This window comes from Acartia tonsa, chromosome 7 (genome assembly GCF_053477335.1).
Source record: "Acartia tonsa isolate MP-2025a chromosome 7, ASM5347733v1, whole genome shotgun sequence".
NCBI classification, from domain to species: Eukaryota; Metazoa; Arthropoda; class Copepoda; order Calanoida; family Acartiidae; genus Acartia; species Acartia tonsa.
Genome location: NC_137266.1, coordinates 32,028,851 through 32,054,858, shown reverse-complemented (window position 1 = coordinate 32,054,858; position 26,008 = coordinate 32,028,851). Strand labels below are relative to the sequence as shown.

At 33.7% G+C, this 26,008-nt stretch overlaps 1 protein-coding gene across 3 annotated transcripts in view; it reads left to right on the top strand.

The window, feature by feature from the left end:
- Positions 1-26,008, top strand: part of LOC145323584 (cGMP-dependent protein kinase, isozyme 1-like) — a 255,551-nt gene that overhangs the window by 160,519 nt on the left and 69,024 nt on the right. For all 3 annotated transcript variants that reach the window (XM_080165960.1, XM_080165962.1, XM_080165963.1), the window contains exons 3-4: positions 2,795-2,901; positions 3,196-3,261. In XM_080165960.1, the coding sequence (XP_080022086.1) occupies positions 2,795-2,901; positions 3,196-3,261 (173 nt within the window). The remainder of the gene's footprint in view (positions 1-2,794; positions 2,902-3,195; positions 3,262-26,008) is intronic.

The window sequence follows — 26,008 nt, the reverse complement described above, 5'->3', positions numbered from 1 at the left end:
GCAATAAGTTGAAATGGAAATATATCAAGATTTATATTTTGAATGATATACATCTAGCCATAAAGGATTAGATGTTAATTTGAATTGACTTAGTTATCAAAATCAAATATCTTTATTAATGGGTTTTTCTAAAAGATAAAAAAGTAGCATATAAACTATTCGTTTGATCTAGCCCAAAGTGCATTGATTTTAAAGTAGAAAGCAATAAAAACGTTTCCAAAACTTCCCCTTGTATAAAAAAAAATATTTTTTGGTGCTTCAATTGCAAAGGTCTTAGATTTATTGAGGGTAAGGGTCATTTTCTAAAAAAACTGCATAAAAAATGAGTCTTCACATACTTTTAATCTAAGTCCCGCTCACCTGATTAAAATCTTTCAATAAAGGGAGTGTCATAGATCCCAAGATAGATTACAAAATGCATAACAAGGTTATTTAGTCAGGTTGAACAATTTCACTTGCACTTACCACTTGGATATTCAAATTAGGAATCACTTTATGCAATCTTAGTAAAATTCAAAAATCTATCATTATTATCATTGAAGTTTTGCGCTCCTTTCAAAGTGTTCATAACTTATAATGCTTAACTTAACCTCAATAATCAACCTTGAGGCTCAGCACCCTATTTAAGTATTTATAACATTTATTACAAAATTAAAACTCTGCAAATCTTTAAAATGAGTTCCTTTTTTATATAAAATGTTAGTAAACGTCTAAAGAATTATTTGAATTTCAACCTTTATAATTAACCTTGATGGCGAGCGCTCTATTCAAAGTATTGATACTTTTGAATGGAAAAAAATCTTGCAATTACTTGCAAATGGTCGTCTCGTTTAGACAACAGAGCTGTCACAAAAAGACCTATATTCCCCTCTGATAAAAATAAGTGCTTTTATTGTATCAACATAATTTATATAAAACCTTTATTAGAATGTAGGATGATTACATAGTAGATAAAGGCTTTAAGTTAAAATGGTTTATATGAATAGGATTAGTCGGAACTATATTGGTCAATAATTATTTATCTTCCATCCATACATTGATTAATACAGACAGAGAGACTTATTATTTATAATTAAAAAGAAACTTTGCTTCTAAAACAAGAATGAAGCGTTAGAGATAAAAGATGAAAATAAGATTGTTGGAATGCCATTAAAGCAAGATGTCAACAATTTCTTGTGAAAAATCTCGTCACAAATAAACACTTCCTTTATAATTCAATTGATTTTTACGGTGGCGGAAATGTTAAATTCTTAGTTACTTCTTGTGAAGATTCCCATAAACTATGTTTTTAAAAGAATATCTGTCCCGGTTTATCAATGAAGGTGCATTAGTTTTAGGACATTTGCAAACATGCACGCTTTTTATACTAATTTTCATGGAAATATTCATAGGTAACATAAAGGTAAAATATATATCAGTTTTAAAATCTGTATATAAAGAATCACATAGCTAAGTGTAGCTTAGTAGTCATGGCTAACATATTTTTCAGTTGCCATTAAAAGAAATAATTTAATAGGTTTCTTAATTTAATATTCATTTCGATTTATTTGACTTAAAACTAATACTTATTAAAACAACACATAACTAATTTATCTGTTTATCCTTGCTAATGACAGCCTAATTAAAGTAGAATAGAATACTTAAAATCTTAGAAAAAGAGGTAATATATGTATAATGTATGCACATATAGTGTAATTTGGATGCAAGTGTCTATTGTAGAATAGCAGAGCCAATCTATAAGTAAACTCTGTTGTTTATAATTGCAATCCTTACATTAAGAAAGTTAAAGTGGTCAAAATTAAAAAGAATCATATACACTCAAAAAAGAAATTTTTAATTTTGGATGGATATTCAGCAATTTTAATAGTTATTTTTTTAAATAGGTGAAAACCTGCGCCTATGCAGTATGCATAATTTCATTCTTGACCAAATACTGCAACCATATTGGGTGTGTATTTACTGCCACATATTTTCACATTCGCATAATCTTTCATCTTCGCCAGAAGTCAATTGAAAAATTAATTGGAGGAAGCATATAATAATGATAGTTAAGCAAATATAGTAGTGTAAAATATAGCGATTCGGATAATTTGATTGTGTAATATTCGTGTGGTAGTAAATGCACATCACAATATGTATTTATGCCCAATAGCAAAACTGAAGATAATAAAACCCAAAACAGCGTTTCCTATTTTACGAATATTTACTTATTGCAATCTATGCATGTGATGTAAATCAGGGATCAAGAAATAGGCTCTTTTATTTTTTTATAAATTTTAAGATATTTTGTGATCCATTTGTTCCACTTATTATAAAGACAGTTTTGTCCATAAGTAGCACAGGAATAACAAGCTTACAAACATTGTTATATTTAGTAAATGTAATTAACAAAGCTTTCTAAGTATGGATTTGCGTTGTTTACGAGAAGTTGCTTAGTGACTGTAAGCTATGAAAGAGTGTGTGAGACAGTTGTGAAGAAACTGTCTCTTGACATTAGTTTATCAATTGAATATACCTTTGCTTTAGAAAGGCTGCACTCCCTCGATGTTAAATAAAATATTTCCGTTTACCTTCACCTGTATTAATACTGATGTATAAATGTATAACAATTTAAATTCATGAATGAGATTTTAAAATTAAAGAAAATTTAAAAGCACAGGGTTTGCTTTGTTTCCATGCCTGCTTAACTAAGGTTTTAATAAAAGAAATTTATTTTGTATGGTTTTAAATAAATTGTCTAAGAAAACAAAAATGAATATGAAAATCTTACCTGAATGATTTTGTTTTATTATAGAAAGCAAGAATTCTATGCTGGAAGCAGAGGTTCGAAGCTTGCAGAGACGAATGCTGAGAAGAGATAATGAAATACTCAAACAAGAACGAGAACTTCACAAACTCAGAGTAAGTTTGTTAAACCTAACAGCTGTTCTAATATTTAGATGAATTTGATTATCATAAAAAGTTATAAGCATGTTATAAATGGGCGTACGTACTTTCTTGAACAATTATAGAGTTGCTACACTTTCTACATCATACCCAACTGTTCCAGAATTATCATTCAAATATTAAAATTATTAGGACAATTCAAGCCTGCCTAAATTAGCGTGACGGACGTACGGATGAAGGTATAGACCATTATAGAATTTTCGCTTTTACTTACTCTGATGTCCACAGCTTAGATAACTTATTTTTTAGAGTGTTTTACAACAAGCAAGCACTCTGATGGCCGCAGGAGAAGACCATCTTCTAAGTTCCATCCAGGTAAGGTTTTTTGCGTAGTGGTCAGTAAGTTTAATCTTTGGCAAAAGTAGTTAATTGGGTAGGAAAGGTTTAAACAAACGAAGGTATGGTTGGGTAATGGTATACTTTGAAAAATAGTTCCAAGTGATCTTTTAGATAATGCTTGGTGTTATCAAGGTATCAGGTAAATTAGACTTTAGTTTTGAGTAGAAAATATTTTGAAAAATTAAATAATATTAAGAACATATCCCACTAAACCTCCTTTGTAAAAAATGTCACAAGAATACATGGCCTAATACAAGCACACGGTAGTAATGATATTTGGTGTAGTAAAAATTAGGCACAGAATGGAGGTTTCTTTTAAATATTCTAAAACATAGGAATTGATTAATTAATCTTTGAATTTCTTTACAATATTAAACATAAACAAAATTAAAAATATAAAATTTCTTTATGAGTTACAGCACTCAACTTTCAATTTATAAAGTACTAGATCTCATACACTTAAGATAATTTTTTTTCTGAAGCATAAATAGTTACACCTTGGGCTCACTAAATAGTAAATTGTATTTACAGAATTTCACAAACATGCAATGACTAAATACAATATTTTTTATCTTAATTAGAAGAACCTACAGTAAAATGTGTTTGACACCAACATTACTTAAAAACACTAATACCAAACTATGTTTACCATAAAAGTTACACAATAGTTGATTTATAAATAACATCCTTGAGAAATTAATAAAGCAATGCAGCAAAGCAATTAAAAACAGTGATATTTTTATGAAATAATCATGATTTTTATATGTTTTTTTTCAATATTATGAATTGATATATTTAAGCTGGTTTCTATGAACATCAGACATATAGATTATAGAATACCATATACCTATTCATTTTTGGTTTTATATCTACAGTTAATTTAAAAGGTGGGCTATCACTTACGGATTAAAACCAGTTTAAATGAACTAAATAAAATCTATTTTTCAAACATAAACAAAAAAAACACATAAAATTATCATTAGCTTTGATATTATAGTTTTTTATATAAACCAACCATAAGAAAATAAAAAAATTCTAACATTTCAGTTCATAATATTTCTTTTTTTAAAATGCCTTAAGCCAATAATAATAATACGATTTTGAGAGTTAGTTGCTTCTAATCCATTGGAAAATTGAATTTTAATTCTTAAAAGGCATATTTAAAAACATTATGACTGTAATATGTAATTGACTGTAAAATGTCTTTCTTAGTATGGCGGTACTATATATTGGAATTCAGGCGAAGATAATTGCACATCCATTTAAAACAGTATACTCAATGTACCTACATTAAAAAATGTTCATATGATATAAATATATAAAAAAATCAAAAGTCTTTGTAATTAATATTAATAATTAAAGATTAATGTTTAATATTTTATTTTTATGCTTAGTAATTTAATGTAATTTATGTAATAGTAATATTTTTCTTTTTGTTTCCACCCTTTATGCTATTTAGTCTAAAGTTCGATACTTAAATCATAGAAAAAAGGAATGGTGAGTAAGTTAATAAAAATTTATTAGCTTTCATTATGAAGTCCTTATTGATAAATATAAAATATTAATGGACGTAATTGTCGTTTTATTTCAAATGTTAAGATAGTGGCTTAAGTAACGAGCCTGGGTTAATATGGATATCTTATAGTTTGAGTTGGGGCAGATAAAACCAATTTAAAAGGTTTGCGCAGACACATAAACCATACTAAAGTTAAGAGGCCTCACATTTTTTTTATGTTTTTTAGATCAATTCTGAAACATACAGTATGATTATAGATTTAGCCTTTGTAGGATGGGATACACCATGAAATCTTATTTTAGTGTATCTTTGAACCAAACCTTGCTTACGATTATATATGTTGAAACGTCCTTCAGTTAACCAACATTTAGATTACATGACGACCATAGCCTGGAACGAAGGCCATATGTACATTGTACATGATAAGAAGTTGAGCCTGTTTTGAAGTAAGCCATTCCCCAATACTCTGGCTATATTAATGTTGCTTACCTGACATAGCAATATGAGGAACCATTTTTAACGTCCTTAGTTATATTGCGGTTTGGGAAAGGGCCTATAGGGGAGTCCCGGCAAACTAAAGATATTAAATAAGTTTAAAATTCTGCATTATTAGGTTCGTCAACTAATATAGTTGAAATAAAAACTAAAATAGCATTTTAAAAAGTAATGCCTCCTAAATTGTTTAGTTTATATTCGCACACTGTGAGTAATCGAAAATAGATCTTAGTTTAACCAATAGAGTTCAATTAGAAAATGAAAAAGAACATTAGACCTTTTGTCTTTGGACAGCAAATTTTCAGAATGGTAAAACATATCCCTATCACCCCTGATACCCTCACTGAGAAACTTAGCATTGACAAAAATTTCAAATATCTTTCTTTTTATTACAACAAGAACGAATGTGCCTAATATTCACTCCTACATAATAACCAAAATTAAATATCACTATTTTATCCGTTATAAAATAGGCAGAAATTTAGTAAGTTTGTAAAAATATCAACCGATTAAGTCCTCCATGTTTGGAAAGCTTCATATATGTCCCGGGGTATTTCCGTCCAAACACCCGGGGTGTTAGGTTAAGTTACACCCATCTGACAACCAACTCTTTAATTTCACGACCCTTGTCTGGAACTCTTTACTGTGTATGTTAATGAAATGCGCCTGTTTTTGGCCAAGGCATTCATCCTAATCTAACTATTAATGTCGCGAACATGGCTTAGCAACAGTAGGGACCGTTTTAACGTCTTAATTTGGACGCGATGTTAAGCCGAGATTCGAACCTATCACCTCCCCGACAACCAGCGGATGTGCTACGTGTTAAGCCACGGTCACGGGAATATTCAATATCACGTTGATAAATAACAATAGAAAAAATGACAGAGAAAGATGTAAAGAATAGAAATATAGTTTAAATAGGGATTAAGTATGCCTTTGTGTGGTCCACTCTCAATCTCACCACTTTACCAATTTCGCTAATATCGTGGGTTTTTTAATACAGACTAAGTAGATAGATAAACCATTTGAGAATACTTAAAATGGTATATCAGAAAAAATAATCTTAGATATTAACAATGTTTATTATATTTATTTACAAATATCTTTTATACGCCCTTCAACAACTTAGAGGGTGTTCAGTTCATCAAGGGAAAAGTTAACTGATAAATTCGAAATTTAAACTTCTTATATTTTACATATGTCGAAAATGCAGTAAGATATTTGCAAACTGGAATTGCAAAATAACTTAAAGCCCAAACATTGGCTTTCTTTTGTAAACTTTTACGGAAGGACATACTAAAAAAAACCTAATACTAGAGAAGAAACTTTAAAAATATAATTTATTTTTCTACTTAAAGTTTTGCTTTTTAAGATACAAAAAAATGTTGTTTTGGATGACACATATTTAAAACTTTTATTTGGGCTACAGTAGCTGAAGGATGATATTATCAATATTTACCCAGTCATATTCTCAGTTAAGATACCCTTTCAAAATGAGATGGCTTGTGTTGACAAACAATGCCAATGGTTCATGTCGACTTTATAGTATATTATGAATGAGTGTAGCCTCAGTGTTTTACCTAAATAGTTATAGAGTAGAACGAAACTCTTTTGTATATTCACTCGAGTCAGCCAAACATTCGCGTTCTAGCTTATTAGGACTTATTAGAACCGCCTGTCTTTTAATAATTTCTATATAGCCTCACTTTCGCTGGTTAAGACAGGATTAATTCATACTAAACAACTCTCTGCATAGGAGCTTGTGATAAAGATTCTATGCGACTTTTGTATATTCAAACCACTCAATTAACAACCAAAGAGAAGTTGCGTGAATGTATTGCGACTGATCTCTTACATCTATAATACAAAGTAGAACGATGTCTGTCTGTCTGTCTGTCCGTCTGTCCGTCTGTCTGTCCGTCTGAAGCTTAAGATCTCAGTAACCACTGAACCGATTGGGCTCTACTCTTCAGGGAATATACCTACTGGTCCTGTGATGGTTTTAAGCTATTTTCTTGGGGGGGTGGGACACCCCCAACCCCCCCCCAAAAAAAAAAAAAATTTTACTTTTTCTTTTTCAATCTAAAATACTAAAAATTAGGTTGATCAAACCTATGGGGAAAAGCCCCTAGAGGCTAGGGGCGAAGCCGCTAGTTAATATATAACGAGATTAAAACTTGCTGAAAAGAATAAACTAAACACGAAACTTTACCTTACCTCATAATTCACATCCTATAATCAAAATTGTAAAAACTTTTATAAAGTATGGCCTAAGTGTCAAGCTTTTTGCCAATGCAGCAAAAAAGTACACAATAGCTAACCTACACAGTTAGAATTAGATTTTGTGACGATTTATTAACTAGTAGTATAGTTTCTCTTTGATCAGGGAGAGTTTGTTTGTCCGATAGTAGGATGAACCGTCACACAGGAAATATATATTAAATAATCTACAGTATTAAGACGTTTCTCTTTATAATATGACCATCTTTCTCTAATTGAAGTAAATGACCAATTAAGTAAAACACATTTATAATTTTTGCTAAAATTTTCTCTTGTGTCTTTTGAATGAACTTCCAAAGGCATGAGTGTGTAGGAGGGTCAAACAATAGTTTAATATCAAAAATCCAAAAATAATATTAAAATTCTGCCTTCAGATGTAATAATATAAAATCATCTTAAATCTAAAGATAGACAATAGTTTTGAAAAATAAATGTCTATAATTTTGGCTTCGTGGGATTCAATATAACTTTGGGTTTTTTAAGGAAATAAACTTTTTACCAGTATTAATTATTTGAAATGGATAAGTTTGCAATGAAATCATATCAATAACGAATATCTAAACTTGATATTTGTTTTTTTTTATTTGGCTATAATTCTTAAAATTGACTCTAGCATAAAGGTGTGTAACAAGAAAATAAATTTCTTATCAACTTCGCTATCATATCACCATATGTCCCTGTTTGGCTATAATTCTTAAAATTGGCACTATAGTATAGGGGTGTATGACAAGAGAAAGAAATCCATTTTCTAAGATGAATGGTTTCTTGGATATACTAATCTAAAACAAATCAACAAAAATTGTAGAATAGCAAAGTTTGAAAATATATTTATCTGAAATCTGAATACAAAAAAAGTTGGGTGTATTTATGTTGTTTCTCTGTTAATAACTCATGAAACCACTGAAGTCTTGATGGGGAAGCTTCATTACCAAATTTATTAATTTTTGGAGTAGATTATAGAGCACAAATTCTATTAGAAAAAAAGTTAAGAAAAATTTCTCACCCCTGCAAAAAAAATGCTTTTTTGTTTAACTAAAATGAAAGATCACAGGTAACTAAAAATAACAATCAGTCATACAAACATTTTTTTTTATTTATCACCATTAAAAATCAATAAAATCGTAAAAGATAAGACATAAGGATATATCCTATCTATAGAGTAGTTGTGCATCTTAAAACGTCCTTAGCATATCAAGGATTTATATTTGCTAAATTATAATATTACACACATTGTATGAGTTTCTTGTATTTATTTTACACGACACAAACCATTTTTATAGATATATGAGTGTCTCTGTAAAACTTCAGTCCCCTAACAAAATTATAACACAATTTTTTACTACATTACGATTACATTTGCTAAAGGAAAACTTGACAATAAAGTTATAGAGTAGATACTAATTAATATGATACATGTTTTAAAAAGTATATTACAGAATTTGAAAATTCGATTTCAAATTTTTAAAAAAAATTTCCTATAATGTTTTAGACTTACGTACAATTGTATTTATAGATTTGCTGTGTTACTAAAAAATATATTTTTTTCTGTCTTTAAAGAAAACAACACCTAATTTTACCGTCCTTGTTTAAGATAAATCAGAGCTAACAAAAAAAGTAAATCTTTTGATAGTTGTCTATATAGACATGGTCATTTGTTACAAGCACAAGGATACTTATGTTCATCGTAAGCGCAGCAGACATGCTCATGTGTTACAAGCACAAGGATACTTATGGTCATTGTAAGCGCAGCAATAATGATATGTTGATAGTTGTCTATGCAGACATGTTCATGTGTTACAAGCACAAGGATACTTATGTTCATAGTAAGCGCAGCAATAATTATATATTGATAGTTGTCTATGCAGACATGGTCATTTGTTACAAGCACAAGGATACTTATGTTCATAGTAAGCGCAGCAATAATGATATGTTGATAGTTGTCTATGCAGACATGGTCATTTGTTACAAGCACAAGGATACTTATGTTCATCGTAAGCGCAGCAGACATGCTCATGTGTTACAAGCACAAGGATACTTATGTTCATTGTAAGCGCAGCAATAATGATATGTTGATAGTTGTCTATGCAGACATGTTCATGTGTTACAAGCACAAGGATACTTATGTTCATAGTAAGCGCAGCAATAATTATATGTTGATAGTTGTCTATGCAGACATGCTCATGTGTTACAAGCAAACAAGGACAGTTATGTTCATAATTATAATTCAATTGTTCCTATGACTACAAGCAGATATATTAAGAGACAATACTCCCTATCTTTGATATCAATATAAAATGATGTAACATGTGGATGAAAAGATGTTAAATGTGGATAATAGTGTTATTTGCTACTAGTGTTGAAGCTTTACAAAATAATGCCATTCAATTACAAACATTTAAATAGAATCATCCAAATCAGTAAATTTATCAAAATAGCTAAAATTAGCGATTGCATATTAACCAAGTTTGAACCACATATCAATGATATCATTTACTGTTATTCTATATATATTTTATACTTTATCTTTGATTTTCCTGTTCTACTACTTAATATTTTTCACTGAATTGTTTGACAAGCTTTTAGGCCTGTTTTGTCGCAGGGTCAAGGGAAAAGGATTCTGAAAAATAAAGTTGTGAGTTCATCAATTAATAAACCTAATATTTTTTCCCTTCATAATCCGTCCTTTAAGTCGATCATACGACCTAGATTATCCTGACTTTACCCAGATAGATTAATAATTATTTTTGAAAAGTTAAATTGAATTGTTGAATGAAGGGCACTGGTTTTGTCGTGAGTACAAGATTTTTATCTTTCCTTCCTTCACAACATTACAATTATACATAATATTATAGATCAATAATCAAAGAATTAGCCACCCTTGCATTTATAATTCTACAAAAAAAGGAATATTAAAGAGTAATATAACTAAAAGTTCAAACTGTCATGTTTTTTAGTTAATAGTATTAGTGTTTGTATGTTTCTGTTCTAATCTAGGCAGGCAGGTGTGTGTGTGTGTGTATGTGTGCGAATCAATTCTCTCCATGTATGAGCAAGTAACTTGGTAGTGATAATTGTATATAAATTGCTATATAAAAAAAGTATCACCAATGAAACTACAGGACATTACAGAAAAGTATCAGAAAACTATTAATCTTTTTTATTCATCTTTTGTTGCTTACATACAATAGGAGTATCATGTACAGTACAAACAAAACATTTTTTCATATTAGTAAAGTATCCTTGACTCGCCCCCCCTCAAAAAAAATATAAAAATTTATTTTTTGAAAACTATGCCATGAAAATAAAATTAAGCCCTCCCCACTCGCCGTTGTTTAAAGAACTTTAGAGAGCTAGTAAATGAATTAGATGTTTATGGCTTTGAGGGATTGACATGAACGATAAATCAATCATTATTGAAATCTTATGTTCTAAATTCTACTTTAATTAGTTTTTAGAGTGGGGTTTAAATTCTTGTTATTTTAAAGTATCAGGAAAATATTTAGTTTGTTTGTGATTGTGTTGAAACAAAAGCAACCATTGTTTAACTATAATCAACTATTGCGAATTTTAGATTGTCAGCAAGTCTTGATAAAAAGTGGTAAAATATGTAATGTTTTAAGAAAATAAAAACCCTAATATGCTTATTTTCCTAATCGTTGAAGTATTTAGAAATTAAGAGAAATATAGGTTTTAAAATTAAAAAGCCAAATAGTCAATATCTCGTAAAAATTGGACTGTGAGAGTAAAAATTAGGATAATTTATTGTAGCTTCAAAGATGTTTGATTAAAACAAAAATCTGAAAATCAGAAAAGGACAGTTACACCCTAACTTCGTTTTTTTATATAAATTTGAACTGTATAGTTATAATGTCGTCTCTCTAGACAATCCCCCTCCTACTTGTAACTGATATATAATTGCCGGCATTACACAAAGCATTAGATCCAATTTTCAAACCATTTTCAAATTTTCCGGTGTCTCTATCTCCCCATTATATTCTGTTGAAAAACTATTTTGGGTTTACAAGACAACCAAATCTCTTTTTATCACCGAATATTGGCCTTTATTGGTAGCGATTTCTACTTATCCGCCTATATGCTGTAAATTGCTTGAAGTTCTTTTTTTGTCATGAAATATTCTTAAACTTTACATGTTTTTTCATCTTTATGGTTGAATTATAATACGACATAAGCCAGAAATTACCCTGTAAATCTTATAATTATTAGTTAACAGATAAAAATGTCAAAGTTGTCGCTTACTTTGAAGATAATAACATCCTTGTTAAATAGGACGCGAGACTACGGTTAATTAATCATTGAAAGGAAGTTGCGATACTGTTACATTGCAACACGTGGTTTTAGCCTAGAATTACAAGGATTGGTATTTTTACACAAAAAGTTCAACTTCAAAAAGTATTCTGTCGACTTTCAGTTTATGTTGACTATATCCGACGTTAGATAAAAGTTGTCACATTTTGCGACATAACGTCTTATTACAATTGTTACATAAATATTACAATTAGTTGTAATCTAGAATGGGTAGTAACTATATAGTCCGTAGCTTATTAGTAGCGAAGCTACTCTATAATTCACTTTGTCCGTCCGTCCGTCAGTCCGTAACGCTATGGGGGAAATGGGATTTACTCAGCACCTATAAAAGATAGAAAGCTGAAATTTTTTGACAACATTCCCATTATTAAGGAGCACAATTAACTATAAAACATCAATGGCGGTCGGACGGCTTTTTAGCAGGTTTTAGGCTATTTTTTTATTTTCCACATTCTTCCTCATATCTTTGGTGTTTATGGTCCGATTTTCAAAATTTTTTCAGTTAGATGTATCAAAATTAAATTTTTCGTCGTTTGGAGAACCAACAATGACGGTCAGACTGCCTTTTTGCAGGTTTTTGGCTATTTTTATATCTTTTACCTTTTCCCCCCCTATCTTTGGTGTTTATGGTCCGATTTTCAAACTTTTTTCAGTTAAAGATATCAAAATTAAATTTCCCATCGTTTGAAGAAAACAACAATGACGGTCATACTGCCTTTATGCAGGTTTTTGGCTATTTTTATATTTATTACATTTTCCCCCATATCTTTGGTGTTTATGGACCGATTTTCAAAAATTTTCAGTTAAAGATATCAAAATTAAATTTCCGGTCATTTGAAGAAATCAACAATGACGGCCAGACTGCCTTTTTGCAGGTTTTTGGCTATTTTTATATTTTTTACATTTTCCCCCCCATATTTTTGGTGTTTATTAATCGATTTTCAAAATTTTTTCAGTTAAAGATATCAAAATTAAATTTCCCGTCGTTTGAAGAAAACAACAATGACCGTCAGTCCCATCCTCGAAATTTTGTGCTTCGCTACTTATGGATGTTGTCATCCTTGTTTTTATATATTTGTTAAATTTTTGTTCAACTAACTTGTTGAGATTCGCTTTTATAGATGTTGTCGTACCTGATTTATATACAACGTAAAAATTCAGATGTTTCTACTTTATAATTATGTTTCAAATGAGAAGATACCTAAACCCTTGATTCGAGATTTTTACAATTTGTGTGTATGTATGTGTGGGTAAATTACTTTGTTGAACGTGCAGCTTCTCTGAATCATATATCACCCAGTTAATAAAACAGAAACCAGATTTTAAGTATCCTCAAAAAGTTTTTTTTAAATACATATCGTTTTATACGTCTTTCGCCAATTTTAAACAAAAAATGTTTAATGCTTTCTCGTTCTTTATGGCCCTTGGGACCTCCTCCTAAAATATGTATACCTGATTTAATGACTTTAAAACTGACTATTTTATATATAACAAAAAGTCAAGTTACATATACATGCATCTTTTGGAACATTTTTGGTAAAAACTGCCTGTAATCTTAACACCCAAAAATAACAAAACTTTTTCCCCTCAAAATGTTTAAAACTAAAACGAATGTGCTTGCCAAAAATGGTCTGAAAAAGCCTAAAAGGTATTTTGCTCCCAATTTTCAACCTTTTTCATATAGAAAAAATTGGCTTTGAAAAGAGGTTTTGTGTGTAAGTACGTAAACAAGCAAATTTTAGGCTTATTGTGTTTAGGGTGTTTCAATAAAAGTTAAAATTATTGCTGATGTTTTCAGTAACTGTAAAATTAAGTTGGATACAAAATATTTTTAAAACTCACAGAAATTTCATACCTAGTCCTTTATTCACAGCACTTGCTAGCATTTCTTAGTTATGGACATAATTGACCTTCTAATATGTTTAGAGACTAAATAAACATGGTTCAACTAAGAATTTTTGGACACCCTGCCTTTGATTGAAAGTGTAAAGAAAGATTACTAGTTTTTTTGCTTTTAGGAAAATATTATTTATTTTATATACAACCTTTTTGATTACATATATACATGGGCGTCCAAGCTTTTTATTTTGGGGGGGTAAACATTTTTTAGGGGGGGGGTAATTCGTGTTTTGGGGGGGTAAAATGGCGCGCGAAGCGCGCCGCAAATTTTTTTACCCCCCCCAAAATTTTTACCCCGGGGGTAAAATTTGCTTGGGGGGGGGTAATCGCCCCATTACCCCCCCCCCCCCTTGGACGCCTATGCATATATATCATATCAATATCACCTTTAATACAAAATGTAATATCATTATAAAATAGTTCATTAGATTATTAGCCAAAAAGTCCATGTAATATTTGAAAACCTCTTCTATATTATAATTTATTTATATTTGCACCAAGCGCTCAATTTTTGCTGGCTGAGTTACTTCTGGACATAATTAACTTTTTTTCTTACAAAGATGAAAAAAAATAATTTGTCAATAAAGATATTTTCTATAGTTGCCAATTTTCCTTCCATGCCTTTAATAAAAAACAATTTCCTTTTTATTGCTGTTTTGTATGCCATATGTTTGACTCAAAAAGTGCAGGGTTCCGCCTCCTTTTGCCCTCTCTTTTCTTTATTCGCCCACGCCAAAATTTTTCGCCAGTAAAGGTGGTTCTTTGAATACATATTTGTCACTTTTTTTTGTATTGCATCGATTACGCTAAGACTGTTGTGTAACTGTTTGTTTGATATTGACTTCAGAAATTTAATCTAACCTTTTAACCAGGGCTAGGCAACTGTCCGTCTGTCACATGAATAAAGATTGTCACATGCAACCGAAGTTTTAATACTTTGAAAAAAAATAATCATACAGTTTGCGCGGCTGCCGAGCCCTGCTTTAAACCATGGTTCATAAAAAAAGAATAAAATAATTAGAAAGAAGGGTGACAAAATCCCTAAAAACAAAGCTATTAAATGGGAGGACAAACCAACATTAACACTTGTTGAGTGTCAGAACTGACTAAGCAGAATATTAATGCATAAATCTAAACAAAATTTTAAGTAAATTTGTTTCAAAACTGCTTAAGTACATGATACTGTTTAAGGACATACATATATTTTTAGGACTTGATTGTAGAGATGCTTCGCTTAGAACATTGTACCTTGTTGTAATAGGAATCAGTATACCAAAAATCAGATGAATTGGTTAATTCTAACATACTATAATTTGTTGTCAAAAAAGTAAAAAATCAGCATACGGACTGGTAACGATTATAGAGTTGCTGCGCTTTCTAAGTCGTACCTAACTTTTATAGGAATCATCATGCAAAGTTTGAAATCGATAGGACAATTCTAAACTGGTTAAATTTACGAAAAGAGCTAACCGTAACAGACGGACGGACCGACCCTAATTATAGAAAACCTTTGCTCTTAATAATCACATTTATCTTTTATGTTATAAGATATGTTTGTATATAACTGACAGACAAAGTAAATCCACAAAATGTCAGCTGTCTATCTTGAATAGCAAACAGATCTACCAGCCATATATTAAACAAAACTAAAAAAAATAACTTTCTTCTCTTTCTTTCCTTGTAATAAAAATGAGGTAAAAGGCTAATAAAAGCAATTTTTCTACCTATTATAATAATTTCTGGAAAATACAAGATATTTTTTCCTTTTTATGATACTTTTATATTATTCAGTACAATGTTTATGTTTTTGTACATAAAGCCATTTGCTGTGCTACTCAAAATTTTCATTTATAAATGGTTTTTAACAATCTAATAACATTTAGCATAATCGTAACCTCTTTAATTTGATATACTGCAGTTCTGCTTACTAAAATTGTAATTACATATGTAGACAATAAATAAATTGAGAGCAGTTATTTTGGAACTATATAATCTATAATACATGGTACTTGCGAAATACGCCCTAGAGGCCTCTAAGGACACTTGAGGAAATGGGTGGTAGGAGGAAGTCAGTTCATCACATTATTTTTTTTCATTTTGAAGAAAAAAAGAAAAATATTGGGGCGGGATTATTTCTTCTAGGGGCGTTTTCTATTCAGGGTTGGAGATCCCTTTCCCAAAATAGTTATAAACCTTCCCTGGACCTATAAGAAGCTTCGCTGTGATGGAAAATCATATCATTTCAGCGTTTAACAAGATCCTTCACTACAAACAAAAAAGCGTACTACTTTATAAAATAGGTTAGGTATATTTTTTGTGGCACTTTTTTGTAATTTTTTAGCATACATATTTAACACAAACACTCAAACTTATATTTACCTTACCAATTTACCTTGCGTGTTTGTCTACGAAACAGATTAAACCAAGGATAAAAATTGCATTGCTTAAGTTAATATACTTATTTGATTCTTTAAATTTGCATGCTAAAGATTTCAACAAATAGTTAAAAATTAGATTTTCAAATACATTATGAACTTATTTGGAGTGGACAAAAACGCCTTTTTATAAGTAGTAACTCAAATAATTATATTTGTAATGCTTAATTAAATTACTGTGAATGTCAATGCAGGTTTTTTTCAAATCTTAATGTGTATCACAAAATAGAGAGATGGGGGGAGGGTAATATTGGGATTATAATTTAATAAGGGCGTATTCCTCCACCCCCACGCGCACGACCTGTTCGTGTGAAAGTTTTTTCTTGGTTTTGGTGAATATGTAAAATTATGGATATGAGTTAGGGTGGGGTTTCTGTCCTTTTGCAATTTAAAGGACTGTTAACATATATAAATCAATTTAAATATAATTCTTCTAATTTGCCCCTGAATAATTTATCTTCCAAAAGAAGGATATTGTGATTTAGAAGATAAACCATTCTTCCAATGTATTATCCCTGTAGTCTTGTCAGAAGGTACAGTATAATGTTAACTATTTAAAACTAATTTAGCCCTGTAGCCATCATGAACTAATTTGGTGCTGTACCCTCTTTTTATATCACCACTTCCGTTGCCTCAAAATACCAAAAAAAAATTAGCGGTTGGATATTTATGCTTAAAGTAGTTTTAAAGATTGTAGATTCTGATAGAGTTATGCTTTTCAGTGAACCTCGCTATCTTTATGCCACTTAACTCTTTTCAGACTAAGGGCATGCATAAAAACAAGATCTATTAGAAACAAATTTAGTTTTGAGTTATTTTTGAGGTTTGAAGTTTTAGCAGAAACTTTATTGTCTGAGCACGGCAAAAAATGACTACATAATGACTTTACTGATTTATATAATAACAAGGATGAATATCATTCCTCAAAGTGAGGCTGATTAGCTCTATGATTTCAATTTATTACTTTCATTTATTAAACACAATCAAATAGATTCTGTCTCAACCATGACACTTTGGTTGAGTGTGACTTCCGAATTAGCGGGAAGTTCTAGAGATCTTGTTTGACGTACACACAAACCCCCAATACCAGGAACTATCAAGTTTCAACAGCAGGTTTGATTATAGATTTATTGAGGCAAACTATTTCAAAGTCCTGAAATTACAAAATCAATTAATACAAAATTCCAGTTTTTATAACCACGTAATCTTATTTGCTTTTTAAAATCTTTTTTTCTACGGTTAAGAATCTTTGGGAACTTTGGCTTTAAAGGAAAATTATTTGGTTTAATAAATCATTGTTAAATGCAAAAATAAAAGCACATAAAAAATTACTAAAACATAATAATTAAATCATAATAAAGTTTCATGTTTAGCTGGCTAAAGCCTTTTAAACTAAATAAAATCGTCCTATACGCCATTCAATCTAAATAAAATTAACAAATTCTACCTGAAGTTCTTATGGTTTAAAGCCCCTGGTATACTAGGGTCGTTCACGCACTATGAGACCAATGATAGGCCCAACTTTGTTCTCCGAAATCTTCACACACTCACATATCATTCAAAAGTAAAGAACGTGGATGCATCAAAATATAAACAATCCATGCCGTGTCTCTTTAGAAAAGGAAAGTCAAACAAAGACGACATTTGCGCCTAATTTGGGATAATGAATAAGGAATTAATTTTGATCTTGATAAACACAAAGCTTCCTCGAAAAGAGGTTAAGACACACCCCCCGTTTGAAAGTCAAATTAACTTCCTTAACGAGATTCAAGGTTTTTTTTTGCGCTGAGCACTAGCAACATTTCTCACTAAACTCAACTCACCATAATCACATGAGAATAGCCACATCCCAAAAAACATGACAATTTTTGCTCCTAACTAAATGAAACCTCGTGAAATGCATACACAATATTATACTCCTCACTAGGACTCATAATACCTCACATTTTAGGATAGAAGGATGGGGATTGGTTTGTACCATACAATATTCCAGGCACATGACACTCACAAGATCACATACACAAATCCTAAAATGGATAATCCTATTAATCATGATGTTGTAAATATAACAACTTATACTAATTAATAATCATTTCATAATCAATAGGTAATAAATCATTATTAATAAATCAATAAGTACCTACGAAATCTGGTTGAAATGTAAACAAATAATGGTAAAATATAATACGAAATAAATCTTAGACAAGAAAATTAAGATTTATAGGTACTTAAAACTAAATTTGTTAAGCATCAAAAAGAGTAGTAAGAAAAAATATTTCAAAATCCTTGGGCAGAAAGTTTTTCAAACTTAATGAATAAGAACTGTAACTATCTTAATCAACAATAAAACTTTTCAATACTTAGATAATAGCAAAATAATAATAATATTTTTTTTAGAATTTTCATCAAAATTATAAAAAAAAATACCAATTTTTCTTTGTAAAAAAATATGAGACTTTAAATATGAATTTTCAATCATTCCTTGATCTGAATAAAAATGTTTTACTTGATTGAAATTCATATGTAATTTAAAAAAATCTGCTAAAAAATACTTGATTTTTTTCTTAGAATAAATATCGAATCACGCAACCTCGACACATTTATTCTTTTTTGGTAAACTTTTCAGGTAAGTTTTATAATGAATTGTACTTTTGAAAAGAAATTAAACTCAATAAAATTAAATTTGAGCATATGAAATAGAATAAAAACTAATCGCATTTCAGTTGATTCTTATTTTAGGCATAAAAATAGGCATATGAAAATGTGGCTTTTTTTACTAAAAAAATCTCAATTTCCAAAAATAAAAATCAATTATTAATCATAATTTTTAATAACTGCCTGACTGATACAGCATGTTCTTCCAGGGGAGATTTATCTGTCAGCCTGAACAAGACTCTTGCAGTCTTTCTCCCATCCTCAATCCTTGTCACACGGCCCATCTGCAGACACCTCATCAGCGGATTTGTACTCGTAACCAGCACTATATCTCCGTCAGCTAGCGGCTCCGCCATCTCATCTTTCCACTTGGACATCCTTAATATCTTCGGCAAAATCTCCTGGCGGTAGGAAGTCCAAAACTGGGCAGACAAATCTTCTAACAACTTCAACCTGGAGGAAATTTGGTCCTCAGGTTTCATCGTCACATTGCACAACGGCTGGCGGTCTACATTTCCCAGCAGCTGGCCAGGGGTAATCAGCCGCCAATTCTCCACGTCATTCGCAGCTTCTATCGTCAATGGTCTGCTATTCATTAACTTGCTAACCTCTGCCAACAGCACCAGGAGCTCATTAAAATTAACAGAACTATTCACCAATTTCTTGGACAGCAATCTCTTGGTTAATCCCACCATTTTCTCAGCTTGCCCAATAAAATGGTGGGCACGGGCTGGAATCTGAGACCAAGAAAACTCTACCTGGCTGCCCAACTTCTGCTCTAAAACCTTGCGAGCAGCGGATAATTGTGTGCCCATGTCGCTTACTAAAACCTTCGGCAGACAATGAACAGCCTCCAACTTGCGCAGGGACAACAGGATACTGCTGGTATCATACTTCTCCAAGGCATCCAGCCACAGCGCTCCCGAGAACCTGCAGACTACCACGAACACCCACACCTTCTTCGTTGCTGTCTGACTCCTCGTTTTGGCGGTAGCTCTCCTCGTAACCAGCGGACCCATAAGGTCAACTTGTACAGCTTCAAAAGGCCTGCTCGGAACCAACTTGTCAGGTAACACATCCTTCATGGTTGTACGACATTCCTTGGCCCTCTCAACACTGCAGGGCCAACACTTCTTAACCTCCATGATGGACAACCTTCTTGCCTTCACAATCCAGCACCAACGGCGGCTCTCAGCTAAAGTTCCACGGACACCAGAATGAAGCTCAACATGCGCCTCTCTCATAATGATAGAAGCTAACCAATTACCAGGCTCCAAAATTACTAAACCTGGCATGTCTTCAAATAGCATTTTACGGCCACCAGTAATGGCGTCAATGACGGGCTCGCCACGACCAACCATTTTCAGAATACGCATCTCCCTGGTCACATATTTACCTCCGGGACCAACGACAGGCCAGGTCAAGGATACTTCATGCACCATTGGATTCAATGACGAATAATTGCCTTTAGCGTCATTTGTCCACTCATCCTGTTGGCTACATGACACAATGAAAAGTTCCGCCGCCGCAATAAAATTGTACAAAGACGGCTTGTACACAGAATCTGCGGCTGCTACATGACTACCAGCGGCTGTAGTCGTGCCTTCTTGTCTGCTCTTTAGCTTCTTCAACCAGGTATTCGACACTTGCAGGACAGCTGCCATAATACGCTTGGCCTGTCCGAATGACCTCCTGTGCTTGAACCTAAAGACATCTTCAGCGGCTTCTCCAGTAACTTTCATTGAACACAACTTAACCATCTTGGTATTTAACTCCTCTGGTGGTAAATCCTGCTTGACTTGCTCAGCAGTTTTCGCCGGCCACGCACTTTCATCCTGGCGCAACCATTCTGGGCCCAATCTGTACCTGGAACCTGGACCCAAATCTGTTACCTTGCAGGTGCTTCTGGTGCCCAAATCTGCAACATTGTGTGTCCCAGGGACCCACCTCCAGTCATCCTTGTTGGTTGCAGATTGGATTTCTCCAATGCGATGAGAATTAAATGTGTTCAACATGGCACTGTTGGAAACAATTTGTGATAAAACACACGATGAATCAGTAAAGTACATCACTCTGATAACATCAAAGGGCAGGGCATCTCTGATGGACTTTGACAACCTGGTGGACATCTGGCAACCCATCAATTCAAGGCGTGGAATTGATTCAGTCTTGACCGGCGCAACTCTTGACTTGGTGGCTAGCAGGAACGTTTCAAACCCTTGCCTAGTTGGCCACCTCAAATATGCCATACATGCATAGGCCTCTGATGACCCATCCGAAAACATCATCAAGGATCGAAGGCCAGTTGGTTCCTCTGGGACCACACAACGGTCAAACTCCAATTTAGCAACCTCAGCTCTGTCCTCCAGCGACTTAACAAGTTCATCCCGTAGACTTTTTGGAATGAAATCTTGCCAGCCCAAATTCAGCAAACATGTTTTCCGCAGGACAAGTTTAATTCTCAACAGGATAGGGCTGCAAAGCCTGAGCGGGTCGAAGGTCTGGGCGGCGAACCTGTGGACCATCTTCTTTGTCAGATTCTCGTCCAAGGCGTCCTGGAGGTTGTACAAATCAGCATCCTCTTTCACCTTCTTTCCCTTGACTTTACCATCTTGGTTGACTCTCGTGGCGATGGATAACACATCAGTGGCTGGCTTCCATATCAGCCCAAGAACCTTGGTTGGCTGGCAATCATCACCAGAATAAATGACTTGTTTGAAGGAAAAACTACCTTTGCTGATAATTCTGTCGGCTTCTTTCATCATCTCCTTGGCTTCTGGCACAGATCCTGCCCCCGAAATGACATCATCTATGAAGCTGTGCTTCTCAAGCTTGACTGCAACTGGAATCTGAGGTAACTTGAAATTTTCCTCAGGTAGGTAGGTATTTCTGGCTCCTTCCATAATTCAGGTTTTGCAACAATATCACTACCATTTATCTGTCCCTCTCCATACATCTCTTTGACCTCTGCTTCACTCTTTCCGCCGAACAGGCGGGACGTCAACTTCAGGGCTGTAACTGCCAGATTTGAAGCGGCCAACTCGCCAAAATTCACCACTTTAGTCAGGTAAATTTCAAGTGGACCGTCTGGCGTCGGGGAAAATAAAACTCTCTTCATCTGGCTGTCGAACTCTGTGGCCAGGATGGAGTTATAAAACTTGGAAATGTCCGCGGTTAAACCAACCTTATAACCGCGGAAAAGCAACAAATGATAAAAATCTTCTGCATTGGCGGCGGACCTCCCAGCATTATGTGATTAAAACTGGTACCCTTGAACGTCAGAGAACTATTTGCACACAATCTCATGGGTGTTGAGCTTGAATCCTCCTTGAAAGCAACCACTATTGATGAACAAGACTTGGGCCCTTCATACTTCAATTCTTCAGGCGTTGCTTTTTGAAAAACGCCTCTGGAGATGGCGTCATTGAATACCTGCACATACATATCATAGGTACCTTCCTTGACCATCCTGGCACGATCCTTTTCAGCAATTTTGCGGGCTAAACTCTCATTGTAGGGCAAAGTGTGAGGATCTTCAATGTAAGCATATTGACCTGTCCACTTGTTGGATTGCAAGTCTAGTGTTAAACCTGCCTCAATTATTCTCTGCCTCTCACGCTGGTCCCAGGTAGTGCTGTCAGCCATAGCCTTGCACTCTTGACAGGCAGTACATCCTGGACAAAGTGCCTGCGGCTGTACGCCAAACGATTCAGACGTCAAAAAGTCTGGCAAGGTGCCTCCACTAACACTGACAGCTTTATATGCCGATTTTTGGTCACCAGCTCCACCGTCAGCACTTGTACAGATAAAACCACTACCAAAAATGGTTCGCCACAACATAGACTGGCCCACTTTCTGGTAGGTTGATGGAAACACGTCAGGATGTGTATTTCCAATGATGATATCTAAGCCTCCACTAATATATGTAAATCTTTCTGGCAGCATCTTAAATATTTCGGCGGCGGTTTCGGGGTGGACCGAGCGCATCTCGTTGGCCCCGCCGAGGGTAGGCATGACAGCTGCCTCAAATTACCGTCCCTATCCTTCAGATAAAACACAACATTGCGGCAGGAAGTCTCACTGCCGTCAGCCACAGAAATAGTTGTATATCTGCCGGTAGATTTCAGCTTCAACTTGTTGGATAACTTCTCAGACACAAGTGGCAAATTTGCACTGGAGTCAAACATGACGGTGGCGTGGCAGGCGCCGCCGCCAGGTGCTACAACAGGAACTAACTGAAGTAAGAAGGTACAGGGGCTGGGTGCAGAACTTGACTTGTAGACTGTATTCACACCAGCACTAGCCTCATGGATCAACCGGCTATGATATCTGTCACAATTATTGGTGCCACAAACACCAAGCTTATCCGATTTATTACACTTGTCAGCAGCATGGCCATCACACAGGCAGAGTTCACACAACTTCTTCTGCTGGACAACTTTTTTCCGGTCAACCACATCCATCTTCTTAAACGTGAGGCAACGGAAAATCGGATGTTTCTCCTTGCAGCTTTCAACAGGACATGTACTGTTCCACTTGGAAGTCTTGTCCTTTCCAGCCTTTCCATTTTTATTGTCGCTGCGGCCAGATACTTGCGCGGCGGCAGCTCTGTCACGATTTCTCTTGCCGGCGCTAGTGTCATAGGACATATCACCAGCCAACATTGCTCCTCTTGTCCTCTCCAGCAGTTCTACAATCTTCTTGATGTCTGGTTGGTTCATGCTACCTAGCTCCATCATAATTTTCTCTCTCAGGGCATCAGGGCATTTGTCTTTGAAAATATGAATAAGAGTTAGGTGGTGGTAATCCTTAGCTTCAGAACCAACGATGGCTTCTACTTCCTGCATGGTGCTTTTGAAGGTAGCAATTGCACTAACCACGTCCACAGGTTTATCCACAGGTTTCATCTTGTTCAGCTTAGTTAAAATCTTCATGAACCGGCGGGTGTTGGATAAAAACATCTGATCCAAAAACAACCATTGTTCATTATGATCTCTAATCGCTGACACTTGCTTGCATAGCTCCGGGTTTGTTATCACCTTCTCCATACACAACATCAGACTTAACCTCTGGTCAGAAAATCCGTAACCAGCGCATAGATCTTTAAAGACCTGTTTAAAGTTGGAGTAATCCGTGTCAGTACCGTCAAAGGACGGCAACAAACTGTTGTCCCAGCGCCCATACTGCGGGTTGGAACTCCGAATATCCATGGCAGACATACTTCTGGAGAGTATGGCAGGTGTCCCACTCTCATCCAAGTTAGATGAACGACGTTCCATCTCTCTAAGCCTTCGGTACATATCACGTACTTCTTGGCGCAACTCCATGGAAATTTTAAGCACTCCCATGTCCATCCTCACCTTCTCAATGACGTTGAGGTTCCTGGCGACAGTGCTCGACCTCCCGTCGTCTGAATCATTGTCAAGCCAGTGCAGAATTTTCGTACACTGCTCCAACGACGCATAAACTTTATCTGCAACAGTTTTCTGTTCACTAGCTTCATCCAAATCACGCTTGAACTCGCGCAACTCACTAGTCTCCACGGCAGGTTTTAGACTTTTTATCAGGTCAGATTGGCCCTTGACCTCACTAAAAATGTCACGAATTGATTTTAAATTCACATTTTCACATGAACTAAAACTTTGGCAGGCTTTTAGATTGTCATAAAACACTTTTAACTGTTCATCAAACCCTTCTAGCCTTTCACTGCCAATAGCAATAGCTCGCTCAATTTTCTGCTTTTTGGTTAGTGGCATATTGATTCACTAGGTACTTATTTCACAGAAAAAATTGTCACAGTTTTTTGCATCAATAATCACTGGATGCTATTGATCTCTTGAAGAATGCTAACGCCTATTCTTCAGATACTTTGAAATTGTCTCAACCATGACACTTTGGTTGAGTGTGACTTCCGAATCAGCGGGAAGTTCTAGAGATCTTGTTTGACGTACACACAAACCCCCAATACCAGGAACCATCAAGTTTCAACAGCAGGTTTGATTATAGATTTATTGAGGCAAACTATTTCAAAGTCCTGAAATTACAAAATCAATTAATACAAAATTCCAGTTTTTATAACCACGTAATCTTATTTGCTTTTTAAAATCTTTTTTTCTACGGTTAAGAATCTTTGGGAACTTTGGCTTTAAAGGAAAATTATTTGGTTTAATAAATCATTGTTAAATGCAAAAATAAAAGCACATAAAAAATTACTAAAACATAATAATTAAATCATAATAAAGTTTCATGTTTAGCTGGCTAAAGCCTTTTAAACTAAATAAAATCGTCCTATACGCCATTCAATCTAAATAAAATTAACAAATTCTACCTGAAGTTCTTATGGTTTAAAGCCCCTGGTATACTAGGGTCGTTCACGCACTATGAGACCAATGATAGGCCCAACTTTGTTCTCCAAAATCTTCACACACTCACATATCATTCAAAAGTGAAGAACTTGGACGCATCAAAATATAAACAATCCATGCCGCGTCTCTTTAGAAAAAGAAAGTCAAACAAAGACGACATTTGCGCCTAATTTGGGATAATGAATAAGGAATTAATTTCGATCTTGATAAACACAAAGCTTCCTCGAAAAGAGGTTAAGACAGATTCTTATTGCAGTTGTTACATTATCGTTTTAAAAATTAAGTTAATAGGGCAATTCTTAGCAAATTTTTGGTGAATAAACTTCTAAATACTGTCTGATAAAGTAATTCGCATTCAAATCATTATTTTGTTTCCTGTTAAAGTATTTGAAGCAAACCACTCTGAAACTTTGTGCACAAACAGAAAGTAAAGTAACAGTGTGACAACCCGCCAAAATTATTGTGATTATATTCCCACGACGAACCTATCATTCTATCATGAAGAGTCATGTAAAGATATTTTACTTAAGATTGGGAAATAGGCCTAGCCTGAGGTCCAAAGAAATCAGACTTTTACAAAACTGGTAATTAAATATTAATACTAATTGAAAATATTGATACAATACAGATGTGCTTATAAAATTTCTTTACTTTGAAATTGATTTTAATACTAGGTGACCAGTTCTCAACTTTAGAGTAAATAAATTGCTATGCAGTCATGTCGTCAAAATTGATAGCCTAGTCAAACTTTT